The following is a 19,500-nucleotide window of genomic DNA, read 5'->3' as shown; positions in this document are numbered from 1 at the left end:
TTTAGAAAAGTAAAATCCACGATTTTAAAAACCCACGAATATGTAGATATTGCTCAAACCACGAAAATTGATACCGACGAATTAAAGTACTTTCACAGTACTTAACTTCCATATCAAATTAACTGGGAACAGCCTATACTTAACCTTAAGATTTTAAATGTCTTGTTGTGTAGATGTCAAATCGAAAATTCCTCCTTTTAAACTAACCTGTCGTTGCTATACAATCAAACCCTACAAAGGCATAAAAACAGGTAGCTGCTCCTGCCATCATTCCAGAGAACCCATAAGGCATAAATCCTCCTTTCCCATAAACTGTAGTGTTACCAATCTGCAAATATAGAGCAAAAACAGAGATATATATATGTAGGACTCAAATCTATGGCGGGTTCCAGATCTATGGCTCCATATATAATAATATTTCTAAAATGCCATTTAAGAGAATCCAAAAAGCTTTAAACATTCTCCTTTCCCATAAACTGTCGAGTTACCAATCTGCAAAGATAGGGCAAAACAGGGATTATGATATTATAATAACTTCGTTGTTTTAAGTTCAGCAACATGAACCCCACCAAAAACCCAATGTTATAAAATTAAGGGCTCAGTACAAAATTAATTACCTTATTTCTCCCTAATAAATCCTTTCTTCTAAATTAATCAATTATCCCCCCTTTAAATTTTCGCTACACTTTCTACTTTTTAAAAGTAAAAATTTCTTTCTGACTTTCAATACACTGATTACTTAGGTTCTAGCAAATACAGTTGTATTTAATACAGCAAATCAAAATCCAGGTAAGTTTTTTGGTTTCTGGAACATATTAGCTGCATATAACATATAACTTTTATAATAAACATTCTAATGCAACAACGTTTGTAACGTTCATTTTGATTGGATAACGTCAATTCTTACATGGCATCAATTGACAATTTATGGGACGTACGCGCAAGCGCAGACGGCATATGACAGATTTTAAATACATGTTTTAACATTGTTTTCTGTCAGTTTCATTAGAATGGAGATAACTGTATTGTATTTTAAGCTCCGACGGCATCAATTGGGGATTTGATGGTCGCAAATACCCGTTTACTGTCTCCGTTTACTGTCTCCGCTAACGCGTCGCCAGTAAACTTAATTTGCGACCATCAAATCCCCAATTGATGCCGTCGGAGCTGAAAATACAATACAGTTATCTCCTCAATGCATCTGCAGTATAGTTACTAGTAGGTCCAGACAGGACATAGAGTTGCAGATACTTAAAACTTTCCTTGATGTATTCGGGTTTGTATTGTACTCAGAGTAGATTTTATGATGTAAACATGGCTAATAATACTTTTTAATTCCTTTTGATGAACAGTATTAAAAAGAAACAGACCAGTTAAACTTAAACATTTAGTTGACCCAAGGATTTGTACAGTGTCACTATAAAAATCCTTGGTTTACCTAAATGATCCTAAGAGTTATGACATTGAATGTTTAGTAATATGTAATAGCAATCATCAAAATGTATTAAAGGTAGATATAAAAGGTTTAAGCCCCTAATGCAGCTTTATTTATGATATAAAATGCAGTACAATTTCGTCACATAAGGAATTATCTCCCCTGAATTTGTGTCATATTGTAATTTTTTTTTAAAAGCAATGCTGTATTTTTTCTGATAAAAAACAAATTTTACAGAGTAAGAAAACATGTTTTAACATCTATGTTGACAGTTTGATATATATTTTAATAATAGATTATACTGCTTTTGTAAGTGATTTTATATAATTAAACCAGGGTGTATTATGCACTACAAGGTTTTAAGTATACATTGAACCATATTTTATTTTAGATTGACCAAAAATCGCGCGGATTTACCAAATAGAAACATTTTTGACCTGTCAATAAAAAGACAGTACAGTTGAAAATAAATAAAAGTAATTGACAAGTACTGAGCTTGATGCTTTTTATTTTCTGAAACTTTGGTTTTAGTAAATGTGTCATTTGTGGTTTAGGGGCATCGTCACTTCCATTCAAATGTTGTCGAGTGAGTGGTAGGAAAACTATGGAAAACTATAATGTAGGTCTTTATTCTTTATTCGGCAAATTGAATTATCATAATTGACAATCAGCACTGCTGTCATTAGTAAATTGTGATTATATAAGTACCTACAGAACAACCATTATTTCTAGTTGATCTTGCAAAATGACGACCACTAAGACGCTTAATGAACATTAATAGTGCAGGGGAACAGGCGATCCCCTCTATCTGGTAAAGGCATGCATAATTGACGAGATTTTTCCGGTGAAGGACAAACTCGAAAGTGGTCTTTTGGAAACTTAAGATAAGCTGCACTGTACATGCAAAATCAGATGACTTTAAAAAAAGAGCCAAAATGGCAAATTTTCTTCTTTTCTTTTTATACATATTTTGATTTTATATTGTGACATGTCAAAATCAAATATGTTTAATTTTAAAACTTATCAAACTAAATCACTTGAGGATTTATTTTCATAAAAATTTATAATATTCAATTGTTAAATTATTTGTATTGAATAATCAGTTATTTCACAAAAAGCTTTGAAAATCGGGTAATACCATTTCTCTAACTTTTGCACTATTTTCACATTTCTTGATCAGTGTGAGAAAAATATTTCTCCTCACTTGTGAAAAATATGTTTTCGGCAAATGATTGGTCGACATTTTATTGTGACGTTAAATTTTCTTGGTTTCTTCTGAATTTTCCTGTTGTGAGGTCATGAAAAAAGGCGACCATGCCTGATGACGCCACATAAATAGTACACAGCTTTGTTTCAATCTTTGGAAAAAAAGGATAAAAATCATTAGAGAAACAGATTCCACCACTATAACTCGTGTATTACGATATTTCTCCACTCTCAACAGTTAAATTTGAATTATTTAAAAAGCTTGGCAAGCCTCGCGCTAAAGCTTAGTTGATATATATAAACTATTGATTGCATAAAGAGTTAAATTACTAAAAGCAGGAACATATATATTGACACTATTCCCAGTCAAAAGGGACCTTAAAAGAAAAGCCAAACATACCCAAGAAGATGAAACCTAACAATTTCTGATTAATTTCTGAAGTTGTCAGAAGAAAATTGAAAATAGAAAATTGCAGTATTATACAAAATCGACATTTCCTTATTTGTTTTATCATATTCCAGTGATATATTAATAGATTATTATTGGTCATCTCAATGAGATGGATTTTCTCGCTTGAGCTGGTACAGCAAAAGTGAGAAAAGCAATTGAGTCAAGATGGTAAATAATCTATTAATACATGTATATCATTCACTATATGTTACCTTGATAATTATGACAACATTTTCAATTTCATTGACAATGGCATGTGCGCTCTTAGTTCTAGTGACAATTTATCATATGGCTTGATCTTATGTGCTGAGAAAGGAATTAAATGATCAGTCAGTAATTAAAAATTTTGAAGAATAGTGATAATAACTTTTATTGTGATCTCTGGTTTATTTAAATTTCGGGTCACAATTTTTTGCTATGAAATCAGGACAGAAAAATGCATTAGGAAATTCCTTATAAGTTTTTGTCTGTTCAGCTCCTCATTATAATGCATTTACTGCTGTGTGACATTAGGCATGATTTAAATAAACAGGCATTCTTAAAAACTTTAAATGGCCAGCTATTGTAAAGGATGTCGTTTCTCAACAAGTTTGACCATACTTAATTAGTTTGACAAGAATAAACTACAAAGATATTTTTATGAAATAAAATCTTCATGAATATAGATTAAGGAGAATTAGATGTGAAATTTTGAACATGTATTTGCAAATCACAAACGAATTCCAGTGTGGTCACTATGTCAATCCAATTATGATAAAATGGTGAGTTTTGAAGTGTTTTAAGACCTTAATCAATATCTGTGTCCCTCACCTGTGTAGTATCTACTCATTTTGTTTGATATATATACTGTCTATACAAGACAGGCCAAATATTTTTCTAGAAAAACCAAAGGGCTAAATAGCCCGCTTATTGTTAACTGCTTCAAGGTTTTGAGAATATAAGATCTATTGGTACACAAACTCACAGGCTGGTTAAATTTTATAAAGCTATTTACAAAAGCAGTGTTATCTTTTTCTGGAACATATCAAACTGTCCAAAATAGCTGTTAAAAGATGTTCTTTAATTCTATAACATATACCTTTTATTTTTTAAAATATACAATTGCATTTATTTATAAATTATAAAAATACACCAATTCAGGGAAGATAACTCATTTTGCAAATTATTTCAATGAAAGATACAGATGGATGAATATGAAAGTCTTTATTATAGGAGGTTTATTGATTGGTCAGTATTATTATATTAGTCTATAGTAATCCTGTTACTGACAGTGAGAGATCCTCATGGGTATAATCAAGGTCATTTAAAAAATAACCTAGTACTATAAATATTTGATCAATTTTTGTTTAGGGAATTATATTATAGAGGGTACCTTTATGACGAAAAACTGGTGAATATTCTTGCAAAATAACTTTAACAGTAATTTTTGGTGCATGATGATAAAATGTACACTAATTTCTTTTAGAGGATGAAAGGTCCACTGATTCTGGACAAATTACATCATTTTTTTCCAAAAATAACGGTACTGATAATTATTTATAGAGTCCTCTGATGAATCACGATAAGGATATTTACAAATCACGTTAAAATTTTTAACCAATTTTATGCTTACTGTAGCCGAATATAACTGTTTGACACCTGATGGTCAACAGCATGAAGGAAGCAATGTTTTAAGTAATCTATTCTAATTGGTGTTTTATATTTTACAGAAATATTTAATTCCAAAAAAAACCCATGTATCCATATATAAGAAGGGGGAGGAGAGGTAGTCAATTATAAATATAAGACTTTAAGAAAATGAATAAAATAATTTAGTTTTTATTAATTTTAGCACTGAATAAACAATGCATCTAAGAGGGTAGTTAGTCATGCCTGCCTTCACAGTCTCACTAGGCCTATGTCAAGCCTTCAGCTGGCACCTTAAAAAATATGTATACTAGTACGTGTACAGTGATTATGGACGTCATACTAAACTCCGAAATTATACACAAGAAACTAAAATTAAAAATCATACAAGATTAACAAAGGCCAGAGGCTCCTGACTTGGGACAGGCGCAAAATTGCGGCGGGGTTAAACATGTTTATGAGACCTCAACCCTCCCCCTATACCTCTAGCCAATGTAGAAAAGTAAATGCATAACAATACGCACATTAAAATTCAGTTCAAGAGAAGTCTGAGTCTGATGTCAGAAGATGTAACAAAATAAAATAAATAAAATGACAATAATACATAAATAACAATAGACTACTAGCAGTTAACTGACATGCCAGCTCCAGACCTCAATTAAACTGATTGAAAGATTATGTCTTCATCATATGAATATCAGGCACAATCCCTCCCGTAAGGAGTTTAGTATCATACTATCATAAAACAAGAGTGCACACCCTGAAATGTCTCGCCTTTTATACTAATCATTGAATTTATGTTGATAGTCCTAAGTATAAAGCTAAGCTTTATTACAACTGTCACATAAACTTAACATTAACCAAGATAACTAAACAAAGACCAATGAACCTTGAAAAAGAGGTCCAGGTCAGATGAACCATGCCAGGCAGACAGGTACAGCTAACAATGCGTCTATACAACATATATAGTTGACACATTACTTATAGTTTAAGAAAAATAGACCAAAACACAAAAACTTAACACTGTGCAATGAACCATGAAAATGAGGTCACGGTTAAATAAAACCTGCTCTACTGACATAAAGATCATAAAATATTTCCATACACCAAATATAGTTGACCTATGGAATATATAGCATTAGATAAAAAAACCAAAACTCAAAAACTTAACTTTGACCACTGAACCATGAAAATGAGGTCAAGGTCACATGACATCTTCCCACTAGACATGTACACCTTACAATCATTCCATACAACAAATATAGTAGACCTATTGCATATGGTATGAGATAAACAGACCAAAACACAAAAATTTAACTATAACCACTGAACCATGAAAATGAGGTCAAGGTCAGATGACACTAGCCAGTTGGACATGTACACCTTACAGTCCTTCCATACACCGAATATACTAGCCCTATTGCTTATAGTATCTGAGATATGGACTTGACCACCAAAATTTAACCTTGTTCACTGATCCATGAAATGAGGTCGAGGTCAAGTGAAAACTGTCTGACAGACACGAGGACCTTGCAAGGTACGCACATATCAAATATAGTTATCCTATTACTTATAATAAGAGAGAATTCAACATTACAAAAAATTTGAACTTTTTTTTCAAGTGGTCACTGAACCATGAAAATGAGGTCAAGGACATTGGACATGTGACTGACGGAAACTTCGTAACATGAAGCATCTATATACAAAGTATGAAGCATCCAGGTCTTCCACCTTCTAAAATAAAAAGCTTTTAAGAAGTGAGCTAACACCGCCGTAGCCGCCGCCATTGCCGCCGCCGCTGCCGCCGCCGCTGCCGGATCACTATCCCTATGTCGAGCTTTCTGCAACAAAAGTTGCAGGCTCGACAATATATGAGAAGAACATAACCCGTGTCATGCCAACAACTGTTTTTTTAAATAAATGTGTTAACTCTATAAGCCTGCTAAAGAGTGTGTTTTTTTTGGTTTTATTTTTTCGATTTTTTTAAAATTTGGATACTTTCGCACTTTCACACTTTCACACTGGTTAAACATTGAATTAAATTTTGTCATTTTTAGTCATAACTGCCAACTTCTGAAAATCTCTACAAGAACATGAGAAGCAAATGTCATAAGTGTCTGAATATCATATAGTTTAGAGTATATATGTGCTGAAATGTAATTTAAACCCTTTTAACTTTCTGATTTTAAGTATTTAGTTAACTAAAGGAGGATTTCAAAATTCATTGAGCACATCTCATGGCTGAAATCCTAATAAATAATGAAAATAAGAAGGTTCGTATTGTGAGGAATTTAATTTTGTACCTAATTTGAATTTTAATGGTATTCTCATGTCTATTCGATATTGTTGTGAAACAAAATCCTGCAAACAAGCAAAATGAAAAAATGTGCTCCCCATTGCAAATTTAGATACAGGGTTCATCTGTCGATATCAGCCTGTACCCTACAAATCCACGAAAATTGGTGCCCTCTTTAGTAAGGGCTGTTCCAAAAAAAATGTATTGGGGGGTTGGAAGACACTTTTTATTTGACTCCACCATGCATATATTTTTAATTAGACATTTCCTTTGAATGTTCAAGCAAGATAACCACCGCCCATAAAATTTTAATAAAATTGCCTTCCACAGTGGCGGATCCAGAGGGGGGGTTCCGGGGGTCCGCACCCCCCCTTTATTTTGGCCGATCAATGCATTTGAATCGGGACATATGTTTGCACCCCCCCTTTGCCCTGGGCTAGCACCCCCCCTTTCGAAAATTCCTGCATCCGCCACTGTTCCATTGTAATACCCCAACCCACCGCCATACAATTAATTTTAATTATGGAAAAGCCCTAAAAATGAATCCACAGTAAAATCAATAAATAAGACATTACCTCATTTCTGGTAAGACTCCAGTTATGTGTATCAGCCTTAAATGCTCCACAAACAATGACATAGATAACAACTAATAAATTTACTCCAGTAAATATGTTGTTGAATGTAGATGATTCTTTCACACCAATTGCTAAAATACCTGAAAAACATAACAAAACAAAATGCCTAAATTTATTGATTTTTGTTTTTCATCAATATACTTGATAAGATTTAAATCAGGAATACACCTTGTCCCTACATGTCCACCATGACTGGACATCACAAAAGTTCCCGTAAAATTTTGACGTCATAATAGATATCTGACACCACAATGGAAAAGTGATTGTTGTATGACATCAAAAGTTCAAGCGGGACAGATTTCCACCAAAGGTGTATAGATCCAGGATCTAAGAAGATGGTTTATCATTTTTTATGTTGTGCATATTGATGTTTTCCTCCGTATCACCGTTTATTCATATTCTTAACAATTTATTTGGATTTTATCTAGATCTTCAGAAATTTTGATCTTAATGTCTCATGGTCTGAAACATGTCTATTGTTGAAGGTTAAATTTTGAATGGCTATTGTATTGTAGGGTTGTCTCATTATTGTTTCCTCATATATTCTTTCATTCATTCAGAAAATTTTTAAGCATGAAAGTTTTAGTCTTTTCAGGCATTAGAAATTCAAGATGGTCGCTATCAAAAATTGGAAGCTTCCATGTGATTATCAAATAATTCCTTTTTGAAACCTAGGGAAAGCATACAATTATAATTGTAATCAAAAATAATGTAATTAAACATTGTGTTCCTCATCAATAATGTCTAGATGAAGAAACCAATTGTTAGTACCAATCTTATAACAAAATACCACCAAATTCCTTATTTTCAAAATTAGCTTAAAACTTATAATACTAAATGCATCATACTTACAGAAATGTCATGCCAAAAAATGCAGAAATGTGGATAGAAATGGAATTCAAAACTACATGGATACTAACAGAAATAAAATACCTAGGCAGCACTCGCACCCGCAAAGTGGAAAGGGATTAATATAAGTTGCAAAACTTGTTTCCCAATCCACTATAAATAAATATGTTCAAACTAAATAAAATACCTACATGTAAGCAGTAAAGTAATACCAAAAGCAAAGAAATCAGGATAAGGTGACAGTCCTCCAACATTCATTGGCATGTTGTCCTCGAAGAAATGCTGTATGGTTTTGTTGATTAGGGAATCAAAGTAAGAACTCCATGCTCGGGCAACACTGGCTGTACCTATAAAAACATATTTGTTGGAAAAATGGAAAGACTAAACATTGAACAAACTCTATTGGTAGAATATGCATAGAAATACAATGTACTATGAAAAGAGGAATAGGGAGTCAAATGGATACCTCGTAGCAATTATAATTGAGTTTTACATCATAACGCTTTAAAAACAAAAATGTGTCCATAGTACACGAATGCCCCACTCGCACTATCAATTTCTATGTTCAGTGGACCATGAAATTGGGGTCAAACTTATAATTTGGAATTATAATTACGAAGATCATATCATAGGGAACATGTGTACTAAGTTTCAAGTTGATGTAACTTTAACTTTATCAAAAACTACCTTGACCAAAAATTTTAACCTGAACTTTGCACTATCATTTTCTATGTTCAGTGGACCATGAAATTGGGGTCAAAACTATAATTTGGCATTAAAATTAGAAAGATCATATCATGGGGAACATGTGTACTAAGTTTCAAGTTGATTGGACTTCAACTTCTTCAAAAACTACCTTGACCAAAAACTTTAACCTGAGGCGAACGGACGCACAGACGGACGACCAGACGGACGGATGAAACGAACGGAGGCACAGACCAGAAAACATAATGCCCCTCTACTGTCGTAGGTGGGGCATAAAAATTAAATTTTATAGCAAGAATATGGATCAATAGGACACTTGTTAACATGGCCTGTTTGCACTACATGTATAACATTTTGCTTTCAGTGAACCTTGAAATCTTGGTCAAATCCATTATTTGGCATAAATTTTTAACAGATTACTTAAGCTTCATAATGAACATTCCTGCTTAGGTTCAAGTTGGTGTGACCATTACTTTATCTAACCAATGGTTCGTTCTTTTAACCTGATTGGTGAACTGTGAAATCAAGGTCAATAGGCTTATTATGGATATTCATGTACATGTACATTTAAAAGTGTATATATATAAAAATAATATATTTTCTTAGTTTCAAGTTGATGTGACCACAATACCATGAACAAGCATGAAAATAATTCTCTTTACCTTAGGTATGATTAAAAATAATAAAATAAGCAATGGTATACCTATGACATATTCTAGTATAAGATTCCATCCAATGATAAAAGCAATGAACTCTCCAACTGTAACATAACTATATACATAGGCAGATCCTGTTTTAGGTACTCTTGCACCAAACTCAGCATAGCAAAGCCCTGAAAAGGAAAAATAAGGTACATATTTACTAGGGCTTTTAATATCATGGTTTAAACAATATTAAATTACATCCTTTTCTTGATTGCGATGCTGTGGATTCACATTGAGGGTGATGCTAGCTAGCATTGCCTACATGCAAGAGACACAAAAGTTAGTTTTATCTAGAGCAAAAACCTTTTTTGTTTTGTTAGCCTCTTCTGACTTATCTAGCCAGCCATCATAAATTCTTTTTTTTTGTTTGTTTGATCAAATTTGAAATTTTGGGAAATCTGACCTACTTACTTCTTTTTTCCAAATTCTTCCGTTCAATATTTTACTTTTTACAGTATCACTGGTCTAATTTGCATCATCAAAATTATATCACTTTTATTCATCCTGCTACTTTCACTTGACGTTAAAACTGGACATAAAAGGGACAGTCTCCCCTCGGAGTCATAAAGCTTTCTTGAAAATAAATTTGTTCTCACTCACCTGCCAAAACTGATGCCACAGCAGCTATGAAAAATGATAAGACAACAGCAGGTCCTGCTTTCTCCTTGGCAACCTGTCCAGCAACAACATATATACCAGCTCCTAAGGTACTACCAATACCTACATGTATGTTAAGTAAAAATAAAAATACAATTTTAATCACATTTTTTTCTTTCACATGTTATTTGATATATTATATAGGGTATAGTTCAGTTCATATTTTGTAAGATTTTGTATCATATCTAGCTTTATACATGTCCTGTGTTTGAATTTGTTTGTTAGCTTTTTGGTCATGAATGTTTGTCTCTAATATTTAATTAACTGTGCATTTGTATTCAGATATCGCAGATCAAATTTATTCGTTCATTGTTTAATCATAGGTTTTTTGATTGAGTTAAGTCTGCCAATTGATATTTTATCGTATGTTTTTCTTTGTTGTGATGTTATGCTATTGTTTCAGAAAAAGGGAGAAGGTTTGGATCCATTAAAACGTTTAATCCCGCTGCAAATGTTTGCACCTGTCCTCAAGTCAGGAATCTGATGTACAGTAGTTGTCGTTTGTTTATGTAATATATATACGTGTTTCTCGTTTCTCGTTTTGTTTTTATATAGATTAGACCGTTGGTTTTCCCGTTTGAATGGTTTTACACTAGTAATTTTGGGGCCCTTTATAGCTTGTTGTTCGGTGTGAGCCAAGTCTCCGTGTTGAAGGCCGTACTTTAACCTATAATGGTTTATTTTTTAAATTGTTATTTGTATGGAGAGTTGTCTCATTGGCACTCACACCACATCTTCCTATATCTATTATTATAGTAAACACTATTTTAAGATAATATTTTTTTTTTTTTTTTTTTTCAATCAAACATTGGCCAGTTTCAGTTTCAAAATCCTGTGAAGGAACAAAGGATTATGGGTTAGACATAATTTGACACTAAAACGAGAGTAACACAGTCCTACAAAAAAAAATTCAACAAATTTTGATTTTGTGTTGAAAATTCCTGTTGAAAAAATGGTAGTCACCTAGGACATTAATCATTGCTTGATATTATTTTCTTATGATTGGAAAAATGGGCAGAATTTAAATCACCACGTATATTTGAAACTTGGATCTTCCCTCAAATAAATATTTCAAGAAGATCCTGAAAATAAATAACTGCAAAGTTTGCTAGAAAGAAGTTAGTGTTAGTTTTGTACTATTGTAGTGAAATCAGAAAATGGTCCAGCAAAAATCACATAATTATCGATAATTGCAACAACATTAGAGCGTAATAAAGTGTGTGTGAAAATAAGTTAGTTTACAGTATACAAATTAAGGGAACTATATATGAATAAAATGAGTTGCAGCTAAGCTAGATTACAAACAATAAACGGTATATTACCAAAAGAAAAAGACCAAACACTCTGTTGAAGTCCAGGTAACATGAAACAAAATACACAAACAACAAAAGCTTAAATTCAGCATTACAGCGGATTCCATTGAGTGTGTAGCGAAAGGTAATATCTTTGGTTAGCTTGCTTGTTAGCTGAACCGTGAAGTCATTATTAGGTCAGGTATACTACCCGCCTTTCGAAGTAGCATAGTCCAACATATAGATTAATAGGTTTTCTGTCGGACTAGTCTATTCTTAAAGTAGGGTAGTTTACTTCACGGTTCAGCTAACAAGCAAGCTAACCAAATTTATTACCTTTTGCTACACACTCAATGGAATCTGCTGTAAATAACCTGGTCTATTAAAGACAATGAGTAAAATCAAGGACTCCAGTCATAAAACTTAACTTAGTACTGTTCAAAATGCTATATCCAGCATTTCAATTGGTTAAAATCGGAGTCAATAATTTTAAAACCACAAGGTCAGGTGCTGAAGAGAATTTAGCATCCACTGCTCTGTAATAGTGGTATGTATTGATAAACTACTCTTTACTGCATGTCATGCTTCATTTATTTCTGGATACTTACCTAAAGCTGTCAAATCAAATGTATTTAGAACTCTGTTTAACTTAGTATCTGTCACGTTTGATATGTCTATGTACTTCTTTCGTACCAGTTTCCCAATGAATCCACTCATGTTTCTTTAAGAAAGCTGAAAAAAAATACAGATAATTCTTATATCTATCAAAATTAATAAAAAATCTTCATATAATTAATTTGCTGTTTAATGTGTACCAGTATTATTGCAGTCTTTGTGATTGTTCACCAGGGCACTAACCCAGGCTTCAGGTTCATGCTTTTCTCTGACTGTTTATGGTGTTTTTAACATTTTCAAACTAAATCCATTGGATGTGTACTGATTGACATAATTTCATTTTTAGTTTTTGTTGGTTTTGATCTCACTTTCAGTACCTACAAGTTCTCTGAGATTATGGTACTTTGTTTTCCACTTCCTGTTCTACGTTCTATATGTGGCTGTATTACTTTTGTTGGGTTTTTTTTTTTTTTTTTATTGTAAATTAAACCTGGCCTGTATAAATTTGTACCACATGCCAATAAAAGCTACTATACTTTGATTCAATTCCCCTTAATTAGTCTAGATACAAGTTGAGAACTTATATCTAATAGAGACCATCAAACATTCTCCAAATAACTGAAATATTAAGATATGGCATTTATAGTGTCCATACTATTAACATGACAGGTACATCGATCATGTACATTGTAAATTAACAAACATAAAACTGGAGTCTATGTCATCCTCACATACATGTAGATGAAACACATATATATACTGTAAATTCAGAAATTAATGTGAGGTTCTTATTATTGCGAAAAATGCGACAGAGATGTAAACGCAATAATTTAAACTCGCATTTTGAAATATTTTGTAGGAATTAAATAGGATTTTTTTCAAAATCGTAAAAATTAAAATTGCATTTAAGTCAAAAATTACAAAAATCGCAAATATAAATGCACACAATAATATCTGAATTTACAGTATCCAAAATTGTAGTTTTTACACAATTTATATGTCATCAAATATGTTAATAGTACCAATATACAAATGTATCCATAAATTGTAAATCAATTATGTGTGTCTCTCAAGTGAAGAATGAATTAGTCAGTACTCAATTAAAAGCAAGGTTTGTACTTTGCTGATATAAAACTATCATAAACTAATTATGATAAGGTAATAAATGTTACATACATACATGAAATTCAACTTAATTATTTTCTTATCTAACCATAAACATTTTTGTACTTTTTTCATCTTCATTGAACAAAAACAGATAACTAAAGTTCAAGTGATTTCCTTAGGTATGAAATATAAAATTTACAGGCCTGTAGTCAAGTCGTTTGTAAAGGGGCATAGTTATGATGCTCTGACTTTAATAGTCCTTCAATATAAATCTAAACTTTTCACAAAAAAAAAATTGTGTCATTCTGTCAACTCTGACTCTTGAATCTTCAGAGTTGAATGCAATATATTAAATAACAAGAATGTGTCCATAGTACACTGATGCCCCACTCGCACTATCATTTTCTATGTTCAGTGGACCGTGAAATTGGGGTTTAAACTATAATTTGGCATTAAAATTAGAAAGGATTCATATCATGGGGAACAATTTTACTAAGTTTCAAGTTGATTGGACTTCAACTTTTTCAAAAACTACCTTGACCAAAAACTTTAACCCGAAACGAACGGACGCACGGACGAAGGGACGGACGAACGAACGCACGAACGGAGGCACAGACCAGAAAACATAATGCCCCTCTACTATCGTAGGTGGATCGTAGGTGGGGCATAAAAACCTTGACTCTATATCAGTTAATTCAGGTATTATCATGGTTATGGTAATATGTCTTACATACATTATTTGAAGACATATATTTCAGTCTTTTGACATCACTTTTACAAACATCATGAAGTCATGAACATACATTTGTTATCCCCATTTGAAATCAAGAGCACTTTTTCTCTTTTGGCTGTGACAACTGCTTTCACGCCTTGTTGTCATTTTTTTGTTAAACCAGTAAAATGGGATTGATAAAGGATTTGGTTAAACAAGAAAAGTGTTCTGGACTAAAAATTTGTAAATATTAATGGATTATAACTACTATAGTACTTGTCACATCATAACTTTTTTATCATTTGTCTTTAGGGATGTTGTTTATAATATCTGTGAAATGCTTTTAATTCTCAAATTATGTTTGTTTTTAAAATTACAAGTTGATGTTACTGTATAATACGCTTTGATATTTAATGATTGGTCAATCAATACGTCATGATATATCAGTGAGTTCTGTTAAGCATGTTAAGTTTACTGTCTTTTTTGTTACTTTAAAAAAAAGTACATGATTTTGTCATAATATAAAAAAGAAGATGTGATTTGATTGCCAATTAGAAATTTAAAACTCTCTACAAGAGACCACAATGACACAGAAATGAACAACTATAGGTCACCATACGGCCTTCAACAATGAGCAAAGCCCATACTGCATAGTCAGCTACATGTATGTATAATAGGCAAAAAAATAACAATATAAACAATTCATTTTTCTATCTAATTTATATACAAGTAACAAACAAGCATGTGTCCCAAGAACATGGATGCCATTTCCACACTATCATGACTATCATTTTCTATGTTCAGTGGACGGTGAAAGTGGGATAAAATCTCTAATTTGTCATTAAAATTAGAAATATCATATCATAGGGAACATGTTTAATAAGTTTCAAGTTTCAAGATTGGACTTCAACTTCAACAAAAACTACCTCGACCAAAAACTTTAACCTGAAGCAGGACAGACAGACGAACAGACGGATGGACCGACATACCGACGGACACACAGACCATAAAACATAATGCCCATAAATGGGGCATAAAAATTAATTCATAAACAAATATATGTATAAACACATAGTTTGACATAAACGAACGACAACCACTGAATTACAGGCTCAGTGAGTATACTCTCGGTCAGACTATTGATGTATTGGCATGTAACCAGATTAACTTTTGGCCAGATTGGTTTGGGACTGGAATAGCTGTGGAACCGTAACTCTTATAGTCTTTTTTATTTATTTTTTATTTTGCTGACTTCCGCAAATAGTCAAAAAATAACATAAGGACCTTATAAGAGCTACAGTTACGCAGCTAGGGCTGGAACAACCTGATATCCCTAGCTAGTACTCAAACGGTACATAGAGAATATTAGTAAGTTTATCTGTTTACAGCCGGTTTTAACAATGATTTACCCACCCTGGAACAGTATATGTCAATATATATGTTCCTGACCCACCTGAGAGGATTCTATATCCTGCCGATCGTGGATCAAGTGGGTTAATTGTTATAGTATAATGACAAAGCATACAATATTTTAAACTAATAAAATTTGTTATGATAATCACAATCAGTTGTGTTTTACCTGGTTCTTGCAACTACTTTTTCTTGGAAATGTTGTGTTTGTGTACTAACATCCGTGTTACTGAGTTGACAGATGGAGTTATACTTGTCAACACTCGTTAAACCTAGTAAAAGATTAGACGAAGAAACTTAAAAAAATAATTTCTGTTTATCTCTCTTGATAGTAAATTGTGTTGTCATCTATCTAAAGCACGTGAATAAAGTAAAATCACACAACAATATTGCACTTTGGACGAGTTGGGAAGAAAAATCACGACAACAACCTTACTTCCGGTTGTTTTTGTTTATTAAACAGAAGTACGCCAGTTCCTCCGTTCGATACCCATTTTGATGAAGGTATTTATATTTGAGGAAACTACTATTATGATAGAGATAGAACAGTTTTATTTTAACATTTTAATACCAAACCTGTATTCGTAAATTAAAACATTATAAAAACCTATATCTGTTATAATTATTTGAAAGAAAAAATCTATATACTTTTCTCCTTTACTTAGTTCATGATGTACAGTTTATGCGCTTTTAAATTTGACCCTGCTAAGACGGACAATTTTCTTTGTAAGAGTTATCTCCCTATTCACTGTTTATCAAATGTGTGCATCTCCTTCGTTACAAAAAAGTTATCAACAAAAGTCTTTTAACAAATTGTTCGATACATCCTCAGGAATTTTTGACTAACTTTGATTGAAGTGATTCCATGAAATTTTATATGAGCTATCTACCCTTTATCAAATAAATTTGTTGTTATGTTTTTTTTTCAAATCATAAACCGTTAACCGTGTAACCCTGGTATCTTCTTATTTGAGGTCCCTAGGTCCTAATTTAATGAGGTCAAGGTCAAAAGTCAAGGTCAGGTTCTAAATTGTGACTTTTGTTTGTTTTTGCATTTTCTCCAACACTTTGAAATATGTACATATAAAAGAACAAGTGCAAAATGTTTGCTTTATTGTTATTTATAAGGATATTTTACATTTAGTCTGATACAATTTAATGGCATCTTATAGGAGTTAATGCCCCTGAAATGTCTTTAAATAAGGTTATTTGAATATAACTTCAACTTGGTTCATTAAAAAGCCATATGACCTTTTACAAAAGGTAAGGTGACATATGACCTTGAAAATGACAACCGAAAGTGACCTTGAGAAAACCGGAAGTACCCACTATTGGACTTTATTCATATAAAAGTACTCAGAATCCATATATATTTTGTAATATCATGAGATACATAAACTTATCACTTAAGACTAGAAATGACTTTCGATAAACCGGAAGTGGCAAATTATCTCCCGTTCTACACACAAAAGTATATAGAAACTATATATTTTTGAAATAGGTGTGAAAGAAGCTATCATATCTCCCTTATTTCATTCAAAAATATATAGAAACAATTTATTTATCCTATCAGTATAAGGAAACTTATGATTGAATGCCAATTTTTACATTAAAAGTAAACTGGAACTAGATTCTTTTCAATAGCTTTGATGTGGAAAGACAGAGAACAATTGGTTTTTAATTTTATTTGCATGTCTTTAATCGCTTACATGAATTGTATACGCCTATTATTTTTTCATTGGTAAAAGGCTATACATATATATACAGAGCTTGTATTATAGGTTTATAATGTATCGAATTTTATTTTTCTCAACCCTTTGATGTTTTATAATCTCACTTATGAGTACTTATTGGTCATCCCTAATGGCCGACTTGTTTTGTATTTCTATGAAGCAGAATTCCTACAAAACTTTTCAAAGATACAAAAAAACACGTCTTGCCAAGTACTTTAACTACATGTTCATGACAATATATGTAACTGAACTTTTGGCTAAGTTTTCATTCATATCATTGAAAAGGGACATACCCAGCAGATTTGCGCTGCCACATTCTCGGCATATTTTTTTTTAAGCGTTTAATCTACAAAAATGATAAATCTACACTTTTCATGATACATGACTTGTGTGATCCATACTTTTGATTTGATAGTTTTTTTTTCTTATCACGTTTGCTGGCATTTAAAAAAAAAGAAACAGGAAGGACAAGTTGTAAGAATTTTTTTTTTTTTTAAAGTATCGATTCTGAATTGTACTTTATTTTGAAATGACTGATATGTTGCCGGTTAGCTCAAAAACCCACATTTCAGTTAGAGCTTGCATCTAACCAGAAGTTTTCATTTAATTTCACAGTCATGAAGAGGATGTCCGTCCACTAGATATTTCATCATCTTAATATTATGTCTTTGATCTGGTATACTGCAGTGAACTCGTTGAAGTTGACACTAAAAATACTACTGAAACTAGAAGCCTTAGGTATGTCTTTAAGTTTCATATATTCATTCTTCCCATTGTCATTTTCCAAGTTCTCGCAACCAGTATCGCTACGTTTGAAGTTCATTCAATCCCTACGTTTTTTACACTAAGTCTATATATTCAAAATGGAATAGCAAGACTTTAATATCTGTAAACAACTTCTGTCTTTTATTTTCATCTGAACAACAGTAATTTACAAATCTTTTTAAGCATAATTGGACCACACATTGATTGTTTTAAAACCACCACCAATGAATCTGCTGGTTTTGTGTGTGTGAGTTTTGAGACGCTCAGTCCTTATAGTTTTCTATGTTGTGTCTTGAGGACTAATGTTTGTCTTTTCGTGGTCGTCGTCGTCTTTTTTATGCCTTTTGTCCCCTTTTGTTACATGGTCTGTATGTCGTTAACACATATTTTTTATTGTCACTTTCCTATCTTATGTCTGTTTTTTACAGCTGGCTATTGCATACTTAAGCTTGTTCATTCATAAATACACCGTATCGATCAATATAAATCTATTATACCAGAGAGGTTCGGGTGTAAATGTAAATAAAATCAATTTTGAAATATGAATAATATTTGGAATTCAACAAAAAAGGTAAGAATACAGGCATTTCCTCTGTCAAAATGTTTTTATTTAAATTTTATTCGCTAAAATTAGCTATACAGCTGTCCAATTTACGTTTTTTTTTTATTATAAAAGATGACCATATTGAATGAGTTTTTTGCTCATCATTCAGCCCCGTCCTATACCTGTTGTTTGTTTACATTCTCCCTTTTGATTTCAATGATGGATGGTTGTCTTATTGGCAACCAAACGACAAGGGTAGGTTTTAACGACCTTGACTTCCTTTGAGGGTATTGGCAACCATATACCGCACATATTTATTAATATACATATATTGAATCTTACTTATATGAAAACTAAGTCATAGATTATGCAGGAACTTGGAAAAATTAATGAAAATCAACTTTTAACTTTCCACACATATATCTGCAATAATTTCCTGTTTCCTCTTCTTCTTCCGTGTATACGAAAAAAATCAGCATGTTGATAATTTGTCGGCGCATGCTTGATCACCGTGTTAATTCGTAACAAGTTTTTTTTAGGTTAGATTTTTAGATATTTACAGTTTATCTATAATTATATAATTTGTTAGATTATTCTGTAGACGTTCATTTCTGTTATCAGTATTGTATATATATTACCTATATGTTCTTATTATATATACTTTTGCACCAAATTATTCTCTATTCTTAAGGTTTTTTAAAACTTTAAATAGGCTCTTTTTGTCATAATTCTCAGTTCTGAAAACCAAATCCCAAAAA

The 19,500-nt window shown here is 32.1% G+C and overlaps 1 protein-coding gene across 1 annotated transcript in view; it reads right to left on the bottom strand.

Moving 5' to 3' along the window:
• LOC139501430 (cationic amino acid transporter 2-like) overlaps window positions 1-19,227 on the bottom strand; it is a 31,483-nt gene extending 12,256 nt beyond the window's left edge. Inside the window, exons 1-8 of the mRNA XM_071290512.1 lie at window positions 19,085-19,227; window positions 15,870-15,972; window positions 12,465-12,588; window positions 10,508-10,627; window positions 9,907-10,035; window positions 8,690-8,845; window positions 7,590-7,729; window positions 208-328 (exon numbers count right to left, since the gene is read on the bottom strand). Coding sequence (XP_071146613.1) covers window positions 208-328; window positions 7,590-7,729; window positions 8,690-8,845; window positions 9,907-10,035; window positions 10,508-10,627; window positions 12,465-12,573 — 775 coding nt within the window. The 5' untranslated portion in view covers window positions 12,574-12,588; window positions 15,870-15,972; window positions 19,085-19,227. The remainder of the gene's footprint in view (window positions 1-207; window positions 329-7,589; window positions 7,730-8,689; window positions 8,846-9,906; window positions 10,036-10,507; window positions 10,628-12,464; window positions 12,589-15,869; window positions 15,973-19,084) is intronic.
• Window positions 19,228-19,500: the final 273 nt, after the last annotated feature.

Source organism: Mytilus edulis, chromosome 13 (assembly GCF_963676685.1).
Source record: "Mytilus edulis chromosome 13, xbMytEdul2.2, whole genome shotgun sequence".
Lineage (NCBI taxonomy): Eukaryota > Metazoa > Mollusca > Bivalvia > Mytilida > Mytilidae > Mytilus > Mytilus edulis.
Note: the sequence above shows the minus strand (reverse complement) of the source record. Positions and strands in the feature narration are given on the sequence as shown.